Below are 16686 nucleotides of genomic sequence, written 5' to 3' on the forward strand. Positions count from 1 at the left end.
GCAAGTAGAGTTCAGAAATTGCATGCTGAAGTTAATAAACGTGTTCACGCAAGTAATGCTCGATACAAAATTCAAACTAATATGTACAAATATACTAAATAATTTAATGAGGGTGACTATGTCATAGTTTAGATTCGACCGGAGTGGCTACATTCGGGGTACACTCGAAAGCTATAAGGTTGTAGTGCAAACCTATTTAAGACGCTGAAAATATTAGGATCTAATGGTTATGTTGTCAATTTGCCACCTAATTCTGGAATTAGCTCCACTTTTGTTTGACACCTTTCGACTCTACCACATTGTCTGTACAATGCCTACCCCCACTCCTACCTGCAACCCCATCCCATAAACCCGATCCATTCCTCCGTGTGCTTGTAAACCTGACTTATCCTTAAACCCGACTTATCCTCGTCCTACTTCCGCCTCGTCCCTGTAAACCCAATCCATCTCCTCCCATCCTCGTAGTGTTTTCTGAGTTCCGAATTAAAGATAGACGTCGAGGGGAAACCTATGATCAAATCGGTGCCACGTTTATATAAAAACGAATATATTATCTAATTATTTAATTTTCTTCCCGTGCCTTGACGGGGTCAACGCTTGTGTGATTGAATAATCCTTCTTCAAAGCGTACGTCTGTGTACTACTTCCTGACTGGCTCTCTGGATATGGAAGCTTCGCCGTCACTCCGCGCACCCATTTTCGCTCTTCCAAACTCCAAAGGCTCTCGGCTACCTGTTGTTTCGACGAAACCCACTCCATCTTTTTTCTTGGGAGAAAAAACCAATGACCCGATCAGAAATGGCACAGCACCAACAAGAATTACGGCGATTGACGTTTCGGCGTCGGCCGCTTCCACCCAGCCGGAAATTACCTGGCAAATAGCTGTCGGCGCTATAGGTAAGTGGGTTTTCCCCGCAGGTGTTTCTCCTGCCGTCCTGCGTTTTTTTTTTTTAATTCTTTGTTTAAGGGAAGAAGGATATATGGCTGATTTTTGTTGACTGTGCTGATTTTTTATTTCTTTTTATGTCCCCCCTCCCCCTTCTCCAAGTTCTGGCATGTTTTTTTTTAACTAAAACAATGGTTTTCCAATAAATTGAAGTTATACTAAATAGAATCATAGATACTTTGCTGCTTAGTATTACATTGCCTACTTTGAGGAAAGTGGACCGGGAACGATTCCATTGATTCTTCATTCTGTGAGCAGAAATTATTCAAGTTTCAACTGTACATTTCTGCCCTTTCCAACGAATATGCTCGTAACAAGATTGAAGTGTTCTTTGATGATGATGCCATTTCTCTTTTGGTTTACATGCTTTTGAGCTGACTTACAGTCTTCTGTATCTTCTTTTTTCAGCTGGAGTCCTTCCTTTCGTGGTAGCAGCAATAGAGTTTAGCAAACGGATTGTAAGTTATTGACTTGGGTCTTCCATGAAACTTTTGAAGCTATTGAATTAATTTCTTTTTCAAATATAAGTAATCTAGCTGGCAGAGTATATGCCATTGTGTTCCAGGTATGTTGTATATTTCTTTAAAGTGATCTATTTAAACAACAAGAAAATAACAATTCAAGTTCAATGGGTAAAACGTGGAAGGACAAAATTAGGGCTTCTATGGCACTTAAAGAAAATATCAAAACAGATAAAAATGGAAGAAAAAGAAGATAACATCAACCCAACAGTGAAAAACTGAGTAAAATAGGGATTACATTAATTAAACAAATGGTGCCTTCTGACATGTGAGGCCTTTTATAAAACATGGATTTACCAATTTAGGAACTAATCCTTTACAATCCTATTCTAAGTAACCATTATTTAATAACACTCTTAAGTAGTAGTTACCTAATATAGACTTCAACTTGCTGAATAAGCAATTTAAAAGAGGATGCAACTTCGAACAATAGGAGCTTGAAACTCTTTATTGAACAAGAAACTGCCCTTGTATTATATCCCTTCTAATTGAAGCTTTTAATAGCAAAGAAAACTGCAACAAATTAATTCTAATCTCTAAGTAAGTCTTTGAATTAAGTTGGAAGCTGCCACTTTCTTAGAGTTTTTTTATTTGAACTTTCTACTTTAAAAACTTAAAGCTAGATTTAGCAAAGTGTGCTTTCTTAGGCTTCACTCTTACTTCTTCTTTCATGAATGTCCTTTATCTTAGGGTGATATTATGCCCTTAGTATTATTATTAACCCAATCCTTCAGCAATTTGCTGTGCTACATATCATGGAGCCAAAACAATTTCTGATACAGATCCATTATTATGATCAATCAATCAGAAAATCAGCAGAAAAATAAGCTTAAGTTTTCATAAGATTGCTTGTAGTAACCTGATATGTACTAGAAGGGTCGAGTTTCCTTGTTAACTTTGGTTGATCTTATGATGCTCTGGGTGGAAGGGGACACAATCATCTTCCCAGTAACTGATATGAAACTTCCCACAAATCTGCAATAAGGGTTCCTTTCTTTCCCTTCTTATTGCCAAAGTAACTATTACAATAGCTTGATAGACCTGGAAATGCCAGACCACCCTTACGAATTAATGAGTTAATGATTGTACACCAAGAGAAAAAGGTTCTACTGGTAGTAGACAGTTATGTCATCAACTTGAACTGGAATGAGCAATAGGAGTTCCCAATATAATTTTCATAGGAAATTCCAGTCAGCATCTTTGTCTTTCTCTGGTCTCAACTAATAAATTTAGCTGTTAACAAGGTCATCAATTATGTTGGTGAATTTGGAGTTGGTATGGCAGGCCCAAAAAGCAATGCGGTTTTGTAGACAAAGTAGAAACTATCTGTGTAGAGTCATTTGCTGTCCAGTTGTCCCTCGCCATGAGAAGAACCAATCTCAATCAGCAGTGAACTGCAACAAGAGAAAATGAGATTGCTATGTTGTTATTTAGATTCTCTCTGTTGGAACCTACTGTCCTCAAGAAGTAATGGATGTGAACATAACCATAATAATCCCTTGGACTTGAAAGATATCCAACTTGTAACTCCAATGGCCCAAAAGAAAAAAATAAGAGGATATTGTTAATCAAGCTTCTTGATTGCAAACGGGGTACTTTCTTTTTCCCTCTGGTTAATTTTGATCTGGTTCTTTTAGCATGAAAGCCTAAGTCTTCTCAACCCTTTGATTTGGAACTTCTCCCTATTCACCCTGCACTAAATGCTAGTCTGTCGGCTCGAAAGGATCTCTTAGAATTCAAGAAAAAGAATAAAGGAAGGAAATTTTTTGGTGGAAAATTAGAAGATGGACATCGAGTTCATCAGTTTTCCTTTTTCTGCACTGTGTTTTTTGTTTTAAATTTGTGGACAGCATCCTTCTTTGAACTTGTAGGTGGCACAAAGAAAATGTGAAGTTTGTGGAGGCTCAGGGTTGGTTCAAAGGGAGGAGTACTATTTCCGCTGTCCAGGCTGTGGTATGTTAAAGAACTTATGACAGTCTATAAGGGTCTGTTTTTTTAACCCCATGGAAAAGAAAAGAAAAGAAAAGAAAATGAGAATTTAACCATTATTATTTCCAAAATAGTTAGTGAAAAAGAGAATTTGATCACTCTCTCATTTTCACTAACTATTTTTGGGAATAATAATGGTCAAATTCTCATTTTCTTTTCTAAGGATTCCAAATAGACCCTAAACAAGTTATTGACTAAATGTGTGCTCCTTCATGACGATTATAATTTGCAACAAAATAGTGGGGAAAAATTTCTTCTGTTGTTATTCTTCTTTTTCGTTTTTAATAATTTGCTAGGAAAGGACATGGCTTTTACCAAGAGCATCAATTGATGAGATTTCTTATTTGTTCATTATATGGCCAACAGGTGGATTTCTCCCATGGCAATCATGGAAACGTTTCTTCTCTGGTTAGAAATCTTTTAAAAGAGCAGTGAGACGTTGAAGCAAATTTAATGGGGCTTTATGCCGTCATACTTGTATTGTTTTGTATAAATGTGCATCTCTTAGTGTAATTTTATTTGATATTTGAAATGCAGTTGTTTCCTTCTGTTTGTGAAGATTACATTAGGGCGTCTGTTTGTTAAAATCCCATTAAACTGGTTCTTGTAACTGGATTCAAGTGGCTTCAAACCTGCCCCTATTTAAACCTAGAAGGAAGCAAAAACCAGTAATCCACCCAATTGATTTTGATGTTATGCAAGTGTGTCCCTCCCCTTTTTCTACATGTCACAAATAGAGGAAGACATCACTCCCTAGTGGTATAAGCAAGAGGAGGGCGAAGGCCTCCACAAAGCCAGCTGAGGGACCCCCTCTTTCAAGATTGGAGGGAGAGGTGATATCCTTATGCAATTATGGCGGAGGGTTGGGTTCCTTACATGCAAAAGTGAAAGAGCAGCTACAAATAATTTTTTTTTCTATTACATTCATAAAAAATTCTACCTATTCAACCATCAATTATGACCAAAATGGGCATTAGTGTGATTTTATTGTCATTTTGGATTTCTTAAAATTAAAGAAAAAGATAACGATCAAGTATAAGTACCATATTTTAAATTTTAGCTGAAAGCCTTTCACTTATTTCTATAGAGAGGTAGGAGTAGAGGTGGTACCGAGCCAAACGCAAACCATTCCAGTTTGACTTGAAAAAACCTTGACTTAGTTCAATTTTTATTTAAATTTAGTTGGAGCTCAAACTTAAAATAAGATTTGTTAAGTATAACGGGTTAAAATCGAGATTTTTCAAGCTCAACTTGTTTGCTCACGAGCAGATTCATTAATATCATTTACTCTAATTACTCTCATTAATTCCATCTTTTATCGGTTGATAGTTGTTTTCATTTATCTCCGACTCACACAATGATAGTTTAACCATTTTGGTAATTAAGTATTTTCTAAAATATCTAACTTCTGTCCACGATTCCTGAAATATCCAAAAACTTTGTGAGGCTTAGAATTTAAAAATCTTCATTGAGAGAGATTCCGACTACACCAGCAGCGTCTTTTTCTCGAGAGGGAAATGCCTTCATTGGTCTCTACAGAGAGTACGGACTATCGAGTTTGCCAAAAAAACGGATAAGGCCATCGATCTTCGGGCATAGATATTCCCATCAGGGGTTTTGGATATTCTCTCCGATGGCGCTTCTGTATTTCAATCGCAGTCCCCTCTTTCCCTTCTCTCCTCACTCTCTGCTCTCGAACCTCTTTCCCTCTAAATGCCATGGGGACCATCACCTGGAAATGCTCGATGGCAGAACTAGAAGCAAGCGGAGAAAGAAAAGCCGAAATTTCGTTGTTTCTTCCACTCATTCCAATGCTAGGATTCTCAAGTCCAATCGTAGGACTGTGTACGGGCAGACGCTGTCTCCGTACGATGAAGAAGAGGTTGACGAAAACTACGAAGACGATGATGATTCGGAAGAGGAACTTCAGTCTTCTGAGGTGAGTTCTTCATTTTATGTGTTGTTTGAACATTTTATTTGTTTGAGATTTTGAGCTCTCTTACTCTCTTTGCATTAGAGTTTGCCTTTTCCTCGAATTTCATGTCAGATTTTTTTTTTCGAGTTTGCTCCAGCTAATGGCTTTGTCCTCTTGTCCAATCTGTAGACTAGCTTGGGGTCTTCGGTGTGCTGCATGGATCTTGCTTTAATAGCTAGAATTTGAGTCCGATGTTGGTGTTAATTTAAATTCTTCCTAAAAATGAGTAATTCCAGTCGCAATGGTTTTTAAGATCGAGAAGATGCTTTTATACTACACATATTTATATTATTATTTTAAGTACGGATGCTACATGAGTTTTGGAAAATAAGTGAAGACCTACATGATTCTTCTGCTAAGGGAAGCCAGTCTTTCCAGCTGCTTATAAGACTACAAGTCGGTGTGATCAACTAAATATTTAAACTTTATTAATCCGAGGATCAAGTGGCCCTGATAAAGTTGAGCGCTCAACCATCCTAGAATAATTAGCAAGTTAGAAAGTCTCTCTCCAACTCTTAAGCACAAGATTTTACTTATCAGGATCTATGTAAGATTATTTTTAACATTCACTCTCTTTTTATGGCTCCTACTAGGTGGATCATGTCCCAAGTTTGGTCTAGGTTCATTAGCCAACTTAGATGACCTTTTCCCTTGTAAGAAGCAAAGTATCTTTCGTATCGTGGATCTATGTGGTGTCCCCCTCACGTGTAGCCCTCTTATTTTGCCCTGTATATTTTAGATGGGTAGTTAAACAGTGAAGTTCATTAAAAGATCCAATCTATCTACTAGGTAATTTACATCCATATCTCGAGGACATCCTTCTTTTACAATTATCTTTTCTATGGTAGAAGATGTTGATATTTGCAGTGTCTAGGGATATTTATTTAATAAAAAAGTACCTGGCTTTCAACATTGTAGACGATGTCATTGTCGATTCATTTTGTTAATTCTCATTATGTGCTATATAGGCAGTCTCAAACGAGTACTTGGTAATTGCACAAACTTCTTCAGAATTTTACCCTTGTCTCATTTTTTTGTAAGTTTATCTAACCTTTTAGGGGGATTTTGTATGGCTGACTTAATTTCTGTAAGATCATGATGTGGGCAATTTCCATGTCCATCTTATTTTTACCGGACAAGAAATTTTTAGATAAATTGTCATTTCAAGAGAGATATGCCAGAGTAATTTTTTTTTGGCTTTTTACTATAATAAACTTATAGAATACCATCCATTAATTTCTATTGTTTATCATTTGAAAGAATCATCTTTAATTTTTAGGTTCTTGTTTAACACCTCGATGGAGTCACCTTTGAAAATGAGTTCTGTTGAAAAGAAGTGGCATTTATCAGATAATATGACTTTATTTTTTATTGGTTGATATATGTGTCAGGATGAATATGAAAAATTGGATGAATTACAGACAGATCGGAAGGCATTGAGCTTCTCATCTAAAAATATAGGTATTTTACAGCAAGATATTCATCTAATAAAATATATTTTTCTCTTTTTTTAATTCAAGTGTCATGACCGTTTTATAAGGAGGTCACAATCTGAAAAGAATGTAATGTTGAAATGAAAAAAGTCTATAACATGCCACTCTACATGCAGGCACAAGCACCAAAATGTTAGGTCAAGAGCAAATATCACCAGAAATCAAACAAATATCAAAATCTACATATAGTGCTTCTGGTGTAATATATGGAATGGAAGGTGCAGACAAGAGACCCTATGCACTTGATTATGATACTAATGACAGAACAGCGGATGTGGGTTCTCTAGACATAGGTGACAGGGGAAAGGTACTTTGACATCCAGCTATCCATGGCCTAAACCTATTATTTTCTTTGGTGTATAGCAAGCATAGGAAGATAGGTTGGTTTGAATTGACTTATTAGTGTCTTTGTGTCTTCTGAAGGAAAAATCCACTCTGACTCAAGTTTATGTACTGGGTAAAAAAAGTTGTACAATGTTATAATAAGCATTTCAAGGCATGTTATAACATTTCACTATCGTTTTTAAGGGCTTTTGTTGGCTCAGGATTTTTAGTGAATCTTATTGTAGATATGCCGTTTATCGATGATTTCAATGTCTCCAAAATTCTGTGGACCTTGCTCAAGGTCTAATTTCACTCCATACATATGAAATGATGAAGAATGTTGTGCTGGTTGCAGGTGAAGAACGAAAGATCTGCGAAAAATGCATTTCACCAGTTATCGGAAGATTTTGATTTTGATGAAAAATGGTTCCCTCTTATTGATTACTTGATGACATTTGGTCTGAAGGAATCTCACTTCATCCAAATCTATGAGAGGCACATGCCTTGCCTTCAGTTAAATGTAGCCTCTGCTCAAGAAAGGTTGGAGTACTTGCTCAGTGTCGGGGTGAAACATAAAGACATCAGAAAGATACTTCTGAGGCAGCCTCAAATCTTAGAGTACACTGTGGAGAATAATTTGAGACCCCATGTCTTATTTTTGTTGGGCCTTGGTATCCCTGATTCACGTGTGGGTCACGTTATTACTGCTGCTCCCTCTCTGTTCTCTTATAGTGTGGAGCAATCTTTGAAACCTACAATCAGATATTTGGTTGAAGAAGTTGGTATTCAGAAATCTGATTTGAGTAAAGTGGTGCAACTAAGTCCACAAATATTGGTTCAGAGGATTGACAATTCATGGACCTCCCGGTTTGGGTTTCTTTCGAAGGAATTGGGTGCACCTAGACAGAACATAGTGAAGATGGTCACAAAGCATCCACAGCTTCTTCATTATAGCATTGAAGACGGGATATTACCAAGGATCAACTTTCTTAGAAGTATTGGAATGCAAAATTCAGACATTCTGAAAGTCTTGACAAGTCTTACTCAGGTGATATTTGCCAGCATCAGGTTTTTAAAACTTTTCACCAAATTATTTTCCCTTGACCATGCCATGGGAACTTACAACATGAAAAGCTCTCTTAATTTATTGGTCTTGCTTAAGTGAAGCGGTAATCAATACTTGCATATTTGACTTCAGTGTGCCTTACATGAGGATTTTTTTAATTAGGATTGGGATGAACTGATGGATTATGTTGGTGATCTGTTATGTTAGTTTAACCTGAGACTACATGTGACTGTCCACAACTGTATTGTAGTTTGAGGATAAGAATAAAGTTGTTAAGCTAGCCTTGTTTGCTCTTATGGCTCCATACAGATAGGAAATATGTAGATAAGACAATGGATGAAAATTGCAAATAATTGGCCTTCGCTAAATAAAAACAGTTGCAAATTTATTTTCTTTCATGCTTTTGACAAAAGTATAACTGGTATAAGTGTGGATTCTTCACAGGTACTATCTCTGTCCTTGGAGGATAATTTGAGGCCGAAGTACTTATATTTGGTCCATGAACTCCACAATGAGGTGAAGTCATTGACGAAGTATCCTATGTATTTAAGCTTGTCTCTAGAGCAGAGAATCCGGCCTCGCCACAAGTTCTTGGTTGCTTTAAAGAAAGCTCCAAAAGGACCCTTTCCTCTTGGGTCGTTTGTTCCTACTGATGAGATGTTTTGTCGGCAATGGGCAGGCACTAGTGTTGACAAGTATTTGGCATTTAGGCAGTCTTTACTACTCTCACAGTTTGCAAAGAAGTATCAGAGAAAGTAATAATAGCATTCAGTCATCTTCCTTTAACTTTTCTCGTGGTTATGTTTTACTCAATCACAGATAATTGGAACTCAAGTATTTATACTTGCTCAATGAACTTCACAAGGAGGTGTAGCCCTTTAAGAATGCCATGTACTTTAATGATTGGGTAGTGAATCACTTCCTCTGAGTTCACTGTGTTACCGGTAAAACTTCTCTTTCCATGATAAAGCCTGTTCAAATAGATATCTGGGATTTGAACATAGTGTACTGCATATACTGTTGGAAGAATCGAAAAGGGTGTTCAAGAAATTTTGGCCAGCTTCCATGGATTTATTATGCAAACGAACCTGTACGGGAAGCTACATGTGCAGTATCAGGTTAGTCTCAATCTTCCTGACGTTCTATTCTTGACAACTTGCATTGATGTGCCGTACTGTAATAACATGATTGTAATTCTCTGCAGAAAAGGGGCAGGTGTTTTGAAGCAATATAGACTTGAATAACACCGTCAGATGAGGAAGAGTGCTCGACTCCTGAGAGGTTTGTTCTCAATCACAGATTGCTTCATAACGTATCCTTCATTCAGGTCTTGTGGTTTCACAGTTTATGTGTATATATGTTGATGCATGTGGTGGTCATATCTCAGTGGCTCTTATGTGAACATGATTGGGTGCCTCTCATGAATTTTATCCTTTGCACATGCTTTCTACTGGAGGAGAATTTTTTTATGAGCCTATATTCATATATTGCACACATCCGCGTAATTCGTATTCTATCGGAAGAACCTGGAAACTAATCAGGGTGGTGCATATCTGAAGTTGATTGAGTACATCTCATGAATTTTATCCTTTGCGCATACTTGAGGAGATTTTTGTTAAGAGTTGATATTCGTTCTTATATAGTGCACTTGTACCAGTTTTGTAAGGACCTGGAAATCAGGCTAATCGTGGACTAATTTTGATGTGCAGATCCTGGGGGCTTCATGTTAGTGATGTTTGAGCCCAAGTTATGCAATCTGAATTTCTGTTTTTAGGACACTATCGAGTTCCGGTTCAATCTCTTTCCGTGCAAGGTATCTAGCGATCTCTAGGATCAGAAGTGAGATCTTCTTTTGCTTTTCTTCTTTTTATCATATTGCGGCATCTCGTGAATTGTATTAGGCCTTGTCTTTATATATTTGAGAGAGCGAGAGAGAGAGAGAGAGAGAGAGAAACGAGTAGATGCATATTTGAGGCTAAATTGAAGAAGAAGAGACCACCATGAATCCACTAAGTAAACATTTTCTAATTGCTTTGTTTGGCCATGAGAAGAAGAAGGTAGGAAGATCTTAACCATGAGAAACACCAAGTAAAAGATTAAATTATATATCTAATAGTAAAGAATGCATCTTACACATCAACTCTCCAATTTGTTTTCATGTTTTTAATTAGAGTAAGTGTACAAATTTTAGATTTGTAAGAATCTGATTTTCTGATTAAAATTAGAGACTAACGAGAGAGAGTACATTCCAATGGGTCTCCTAATCTATTAAGAAAAAAGACAGATGAAGAAAACATGACAGAGAAAATAAAATTTTAAAAATTTCCGTAAAAACACCTGCTCAAAAATATGATTCATTCCGGTGGGATGAGATAAAAATAGAAGAACATAAGCTTCATCTCGACTTTTCTTTCAAAATTTCTTCAAAGAATGAAGGAATGAGGAAAAGAGTGTTGAACCACTAGTTTTGTACCCTTCTGTCCATCAGATTGGTATTAGAGAACTAGTTGGAGTTGGGGCATGGTGAAGACGGATGAAACAGTAGAATCGATGAAGGAGCAGCACTCGGACATCCGAGAACTGTTGTTGGAGCTGCGCCACAGAGCACGAGGGGTGGGGAAAGGGAAAGCTCCGATCGGCGAAGTCGAGGCTTCCCAAACCAGCACCGACATCAGGGAGGTGCTGAAATAGCCGGACACAATAAAACCCAAAGTTAGGTGTCTCGAGTTACCTGTTTTCACCGGCGACGACCCCTACGGGTGGTTTACAGAGGCGAGCGCTATTTCACGATGAATGTCATCGAAGAAGGAGAGTGGATTTCGGTGGTTGTGGTCTGGCTGGAGGGGAGGGCCTCAACTGGTTCCAAATGATGGAATGTAGAGCCCCGATGCGCTCGTGGTCGGAATTCCAGGTAGCTGTCCTCCGACGTTTCCAATCCTTCCAAATCGGCAGCCTATATGAGGCTCTGCTGGCGCTTCGGCAAGCGGGCATCGTCGCCTACAACCGAGAGAGCTTTGAGCTCCTCTATGCTGACCCCTCCGACGAACTGCTGATGGGGGCGTTTATCAACGAGCTATGGGATGAGGTGTGCGCGGAGTTACGAGTCAACCATCCCGAGTCCTTGATCTCTCCCAAAATGTTCAAATACTCCCAAAATTTGTATAAAAACTACATTGGAATTGTATGATCCAAAAAGTTCAAATTAAATATAATCAAGTATGTTTAGTAAAATATATATTATCATTACTCACATTATTATCCTTAATATTAAAGGATAATTGAGCATGAAATTCCCTTGTCGCGGAAAATATCGGGCGACTGGTGGACAGAGGCTACTGGCTATTGCGAGTTTCGACCCCGGATTTTTTCCAGCAGCACAGTCCACTACATATTTGCTACTTGATGCTAAACCTGGTGGTTTCGCCTGTGCTTCCCACTCGTCGTCATGGCAGATAAACTCTCTCTTCCCTTACTCCTCCCTGGACCTCCTTCTCCAAAACCCGTTTTCCAAGAACCCCAAAATCTTCAACCGAAACCTCCTCCGTCCACTTCTTCACCTCTCACGCCTCTCCTCCAAGAACTCCTCATCTCCAATGATGCGCCAAATTCTCCTCCCCCCAATCCTTCTCTACCCCCAAAGGTACCTGCCCGTAGGCGGCCGAGTTCCCGCAAGCCTCGTCTTGGCAAGTTCCTCGACGGCAACCGTGGAAAGCCATGGGTGCCGCACCATGTATCCCCCCGAGGCCAGCGGACCCTCCACACTCTTATCAGTGGCGATGCCGATGCCAATTTAGATGAAATTCTCAACGATTTAATGGAACGAGGTGACGAGCAACTTCTGTCCTTTGAACTCTTAGGCATAATTAAAGCTTTGTCCTTCCACCGGAAGCATGAAACTGCTCTTCGAATCTTCGAATGGGTGCGTAGAAATGGAAAATCGCACTCTCTTTTGGTGGGTTCTACCATTGCTATCGTTGTTGGCATCCTTGGCCGAGAAGGCCGTATCTCGTGTGCAGCTTCTCTAATTCAGAGTCTTCAAAAAGATGGTTTTGTAATTGAGGTTTATGCTTATACCGCTCTGATTACTGCTTGTTCCCGGAACGGAAGGTATAGTCAAGCACTTTCTATCTTCAGGAAGATGGTGGAGGAAGGATGCAAACCGACCCTCATCACTTACAATGTCATTCTCAATGTGTATGGGAAAATGGGGATGCCTTGGAAGAAAATTACCTTCCTTGTTGAGACTATGAAGAACGAAGGAATTTCTCCAGATTCTTACACTTATAACACTCTTATTAGTTGTTGTCGACGTGGGTCTCTGTATCAGGAAGCTGCTCAGATTTTTGAGGAGATGAAATCTATGGGTTACGCCCCTGATAATGTTTCTTATAACGTACTTTTAGATGTTTATGGCAAGTCGCGTAGGTATAAGGAAGCAGCGGCAGTTCTGAAACAAATGGAGGTTAATGGGTTTACTCCTAGCGCAGTTACTTTCAATTCTTTGATTTCAGCATATGCAAGAGATGGACTTCTAGATGAAGCAGTCGCCATTCAAACTCAGATGGTGGAGAAAGGGATTAAGCCTGATGTTGTTACTTACACAACTCTATTGTCAGGGTTTGAGAAGGCTGGGAAATGTGATTCAGCTATTGGTATTTATTTGGAGATGAAAGCTGAAAAGTGTAAACCAAATTTATGTACTTACAATGCATTGATCAAGATGTACGGGTACAGAGGAAAGTTTGCAGAAATGATGAAAGTCTTTGACGAGCTCAGAGAAAGTGGCTATGCCCCAGATGTAGTTACATGGAATTCACTTCTGGCTGTGTTTGGACAAAATGGAATGGCATCTGAGGTGTCAGGTGTGTTCAAAGAAATGAAGAAGGCAGGATTTGTGCCTGAGAGGGAGACTTTTAATACATTGATAAGTGGTTATAGCAGATGTGGACTTTTTGATGAAGCAATGGAGGTTTATGAAGGGATGATTAAGGCAGGATTTTGTCCAGATCTTTCTACTTACAATGCTGTTATGGCTGCTTTGGCTCGTGGGGCTCGCTGGGAAGATGCAGAGAAGATTTTTTCAGAAATGAGAGATGGTCACTGTAAGCCCAATGAAGTCACATATTGCTCACTGTTACATGCTTATGCAAATGGGAAGGAGATGGAGAGAATGAATGGTCTTGCAAATGACATTTATTCCGAGGTCATTGAGCCACACAATGTTCTGTTTAAGACACTTGTTCTAGTTTATAGCAAGAGCAACCTTTTGAGTGAAACAGAACAGGCTTTTATGGAGTTGAGAAGAAGAGGTTTTTCCCCTGACATTACTACTCTTAACGCTATGATCTCCATCTATGGTAGGAGACAGATGGTCATGAAAGCAAGTGAAATTCTTGATTTCATGAAGAAAAGTGGTTTTACTCCAACTCTAGCCACCTACAATTGTTTGATGGATATGTATGGTCGGATGGGTAACTTCCAGAGATCAGAGGAAATTCTTAGGGAAATTCAGGAGAAAGGAGAAAAGCCTGATATTATATCATATAATACTATGATAAATGCGTATGGTAGACAAGGTCGGATGCGAGATGCCTCTCGCATGTTCTCTGAACTAATATCTTCTGGGCATGAACCTGATGTTGTAACTTATAATACATTTCTTGCTAGTTATGTCACCCAGTCTATGTTTGTGGAAGCCCTTGATGTTGTGCAACATATGATAAAGAAAGGGTGTAGGCCTAATGAGAATACATATAACACTATTGTGGATGGGTATTGTAAAGTTGGTAGAAGAGAAGAAGCCAGCATTTTTGTTCAGAACCTTCAGAAGCTTGACCCTCATGTTTCAAAGCAGGAAGAAAGCCGATTATTAGAACGAATAATGAGGAGCTAGCTTTCGACCACCTATTGCTTTAAAGCCATGTATGTATTAACACTTGTATCTTTTATTTTTTCTTTTGTGTGTAAAATCTACCTTTACTCATCAAAAAGCAGTCTCATTTTTTATGGAATTCTTTTTCTTACTGATTGAAATATATATGCCTGTAATTCAACTAAAAAGGATAATTAGAAAAATTGAATTCTATCAAGTGTTGGTGTCTTAATAATCCTACTGTTAGTTTGAATATGCTGTTCTCTGCATGCACTGAATTCATCATCCTTTACTATCAAGCATGCTTTCTACAGTCTCTACTATTTGTGATCTTTGTTTTGAGTTTTTCACTTTATTATAGTGAAAAAAGAGTGTTTTACCTGTGGTATGCCCTTACGGGCCATTTGCCCTTTCAAAATTTCCAAACTTGGCTACTTTTCAGTTCTCAAATGGTAGAAGCAATACCCTATAGATTTTCTTTACCAGACACAACGAGGGACAACACTACACACTGACCAAACCATACCCAATCTTCTGCTCTATCCTCCTGTACACAGACTTCTTTTTTTTTTTTTTTTTCTTGTCATTTCAGAAAAGAGAAACTCATGAGGTTGCTTTTAGTTGAATTGACTTGGAATTTTTTACTCTCCTAACTCTTTTACCACTCTCTCTCTTGCAAAATTATATCAATATTTAGACTCAGTTGGACATGACACTACGGTGAAACTCTGCTGTACTATTGACTAGACAACCAGATATTTTAATAATAAATTGATGGAGGTTCAAGATGTCAAAAATTTTCTGTTTCTGAATCAATATTTATATAATTTGATCTTGCAAATAACAGTTAAGTTGAGTGGATTTCTCATAAAAAATAAAAAGTTAAAGTTGAGTTTTTATCACCATTCATTGATCCATCTTGAATTGTCTTTCTTACCACAGGTATCCTATTGAGGATGCCTAACCTATCTATTTGACTCTGACTTGAGCTGAAAGGTGCCAAAAGGCTTTGAGCTGTGTATGGTTTAAAGCTTATCAAAGGCCAATTAGCAATCAATGGAGATCTGCAGAGTGATTTAATTGGGATCTCTATTTAAGCCAAACATGACAAAATGGCTGTAGCAGCAGATGGTTATCTGCCTTGTTTGATTGATCCTTCGCCTCACCTCATTGGGGGTGCTCTCAGAAACTTGAAGAGCCATTCAGGGAATACTGTAAGTAATCTTTCTTTTGCCTTAGACCTATTTTAGTTTTCTTAGTTACCTGTGGTGAGAATTTTGAGTTCTTTTGTTGCTTTTACATGGAAATGATGCTTTCCTTCCTATGCATTTGATGGTCTTTTCTCATTTCCAGAAATGTCTCTGGGGTGCACTTCATCATCAATGAGCGTGCTTGGAAACCAGTGGGGAAAACTCAGGCGACCGACCTGGCCAAGAACTTTGTTCTCAATCATTTAAATTATACAATGGAATATTATTCGTTGAAGTTAATGAATGAGACTACAACAGTTGAAGCATCTCCCACGCGAAAAGCTGAACTAGCAGCTGTTTCCTGTGACTGAGAAATTTGCATGAATATGGTTACGAAGCATATGTTGGTCAAAAGGAAGCCTACAGTTTTGTAAGCTATGCTGTAGCAATGGTTGATTTTTATGCAGAGGGACACATTAGGAAGTTTTATGTCAAATCTTTAGATCAATGTGGAGAAGGGTCTTAGATAGCATCGGCAAAGCTTCATCCTGACGAAGTTGAAGTCTTCAAATCCTTTTCCTCTATTCTAGTCTATCATTAGCTAAAGAGTCCATTTTTAGCTGTTACTCCTTTTTGATATACGAAGCATGTTTTGATAACTGTACAATTTCATACTTGGTCATTATTGCTTACTGTAATTTTTTTCTCACCACTTGGTTCGACAGTTTGAACAACTTTGGTGCAGATGAAGGAGCTCTCCTCACTGTAGAGAGAGTACTCCAGTTGATGAGATGTGAACTGGAGCACAATGTACCAAGCAGGTTAAAATGTGTTAGATGGCAAGAGCCGAGGTTTGATCCTACTAACAAACAACTGGGCGCATGATCAAGTTTTTATCCCACTAATAAACTTAAAAAACCAGCCCAGTAGCTGCCATGCACATCAATCGATTTAATTTAACCCTTTCTTAGTGAACTCCTAAAAATCAGAACTGTGAATGTGATTTTTGTGAGACATATTTTCATTTTATGGCAAGTTTTTATCAATAAAATTGACACCAAGCACTTGGACATACAAAGGGAAAATAGATGGATCCCTTGGTTGTTCCGTTTGCTAGTGAGAAGAACACTGAAAACGATGGGGGAAACAGACGTTTAGGCAAGACGCCTACTCTGGGGAAATTGATCATTAAAGGCTTGTTTGAAGCTGCTTTAAGCTTATTATAATTCACAGAGATATGATATGGTACTAGTATTGTAAAAAACTTTCAGTTGCATAATCCTCTCCTTTTGGGAACTTCTCAAATGCAC

General features: G+C 38.3%; 3 protein-coding genes across 4 annotated transcripts; all 3 read left to right on the top strand.

Annotated features, from left to right (window-relative positions):
- The first annotated feature begins 339 nt into the window (after positions 1-339).
- Positions 340-4008, top strand: LOC137949089 (uncharacterized). The gene is made up of 4 exons (XM_068795363.1): positions 340-897; positions 1355-1404; positions 3339-3420; positions 3823-4008. The coding sequence occupies exons 1-4, from the start codon at positions 666-668 to the stop codon at positions 3867-3869; spliced, it is 411 nt and encodes a 136-aa protein (XP_068651464.1). The 5' UTR covers positions 340-665; the 3' UTR covers positions 3870-4008.
- A 956-nt stretch (positions 4009-4964) lies between these two features.
- Positions 4965-10318, top strand: LOC137948298 (transcription termination factor MTERF9, chloroplastic). 2 transcript variants are annotated; one of them, XM_068794336.1, is made up of 7 exons: positions 4965-5395; positions 6823-6892; positions 7041-7231; positions 7604-8296; positions 8759-9432; positions 9519-9595; positions 10024-10318. In XM_068794336.1, the coding sequence occupies exons 1-5, from the start codon at positions 5090-5092 to the stop codon at positions 9071-9073; spliced, it is 1575 nt and encodes a 524-aa protein (XP_068650437.1). In that variant the 5' UTR covers positions 4965-5089; the 3' UTR covers positions 9074-9432; positions 9519-9595; positions 10024-10318. The 2 variants fall into 2 exon arrangements, with proteins under 2 accessions (XP_068650437.1, XP_068650438.1); XM_068794337.1 differs by lacking the exons at positions 6823-6892; positions 7041-7231.
- Positions 10319-11704: 1386 nt separating this feature from the next.
- On the top strand, positions 11705-16045 carry LOC137948323 (pentatricopeptide repeat-containing protein At5g02860). Its single transcript, XM_068794373.1, has 3 exons — positions 11705-14236; positions 15129-15400; positions 15540-16045. Exon 1 carries the CDS (start codon positions 11760-11762, stop codon positions 14205-14207), a length of 2448 nt encoding a protein of 815 aa, XP_068650474.1. The 5' UTR covers positions 11705-11759; the 3' UTR covers positions 14208-14236; positions 15129-15400; positions 15540-16045.
- The last annotated feature ends 641 nt before the right edge of the window (positions 16046-16686 follow it).

This window comes from Aristolochia californica, unplaced genomic scaffold, assembly GCF_029961685.1.
Source record: "Aristolochia californica isolate CCGP_79_NKW_82.1479 unplaced genomic scaffold, dmAriCali1.0.hap1 SCAF_13, whole genome shotgun sequence".
NCBI classification, from domain to species: Eukaryota; Viridiplantae; Streptophyta; class Magnoliopsida; order Piperales; family Aristolochiaceae; genus Aristolochia; species Aristolochia californica.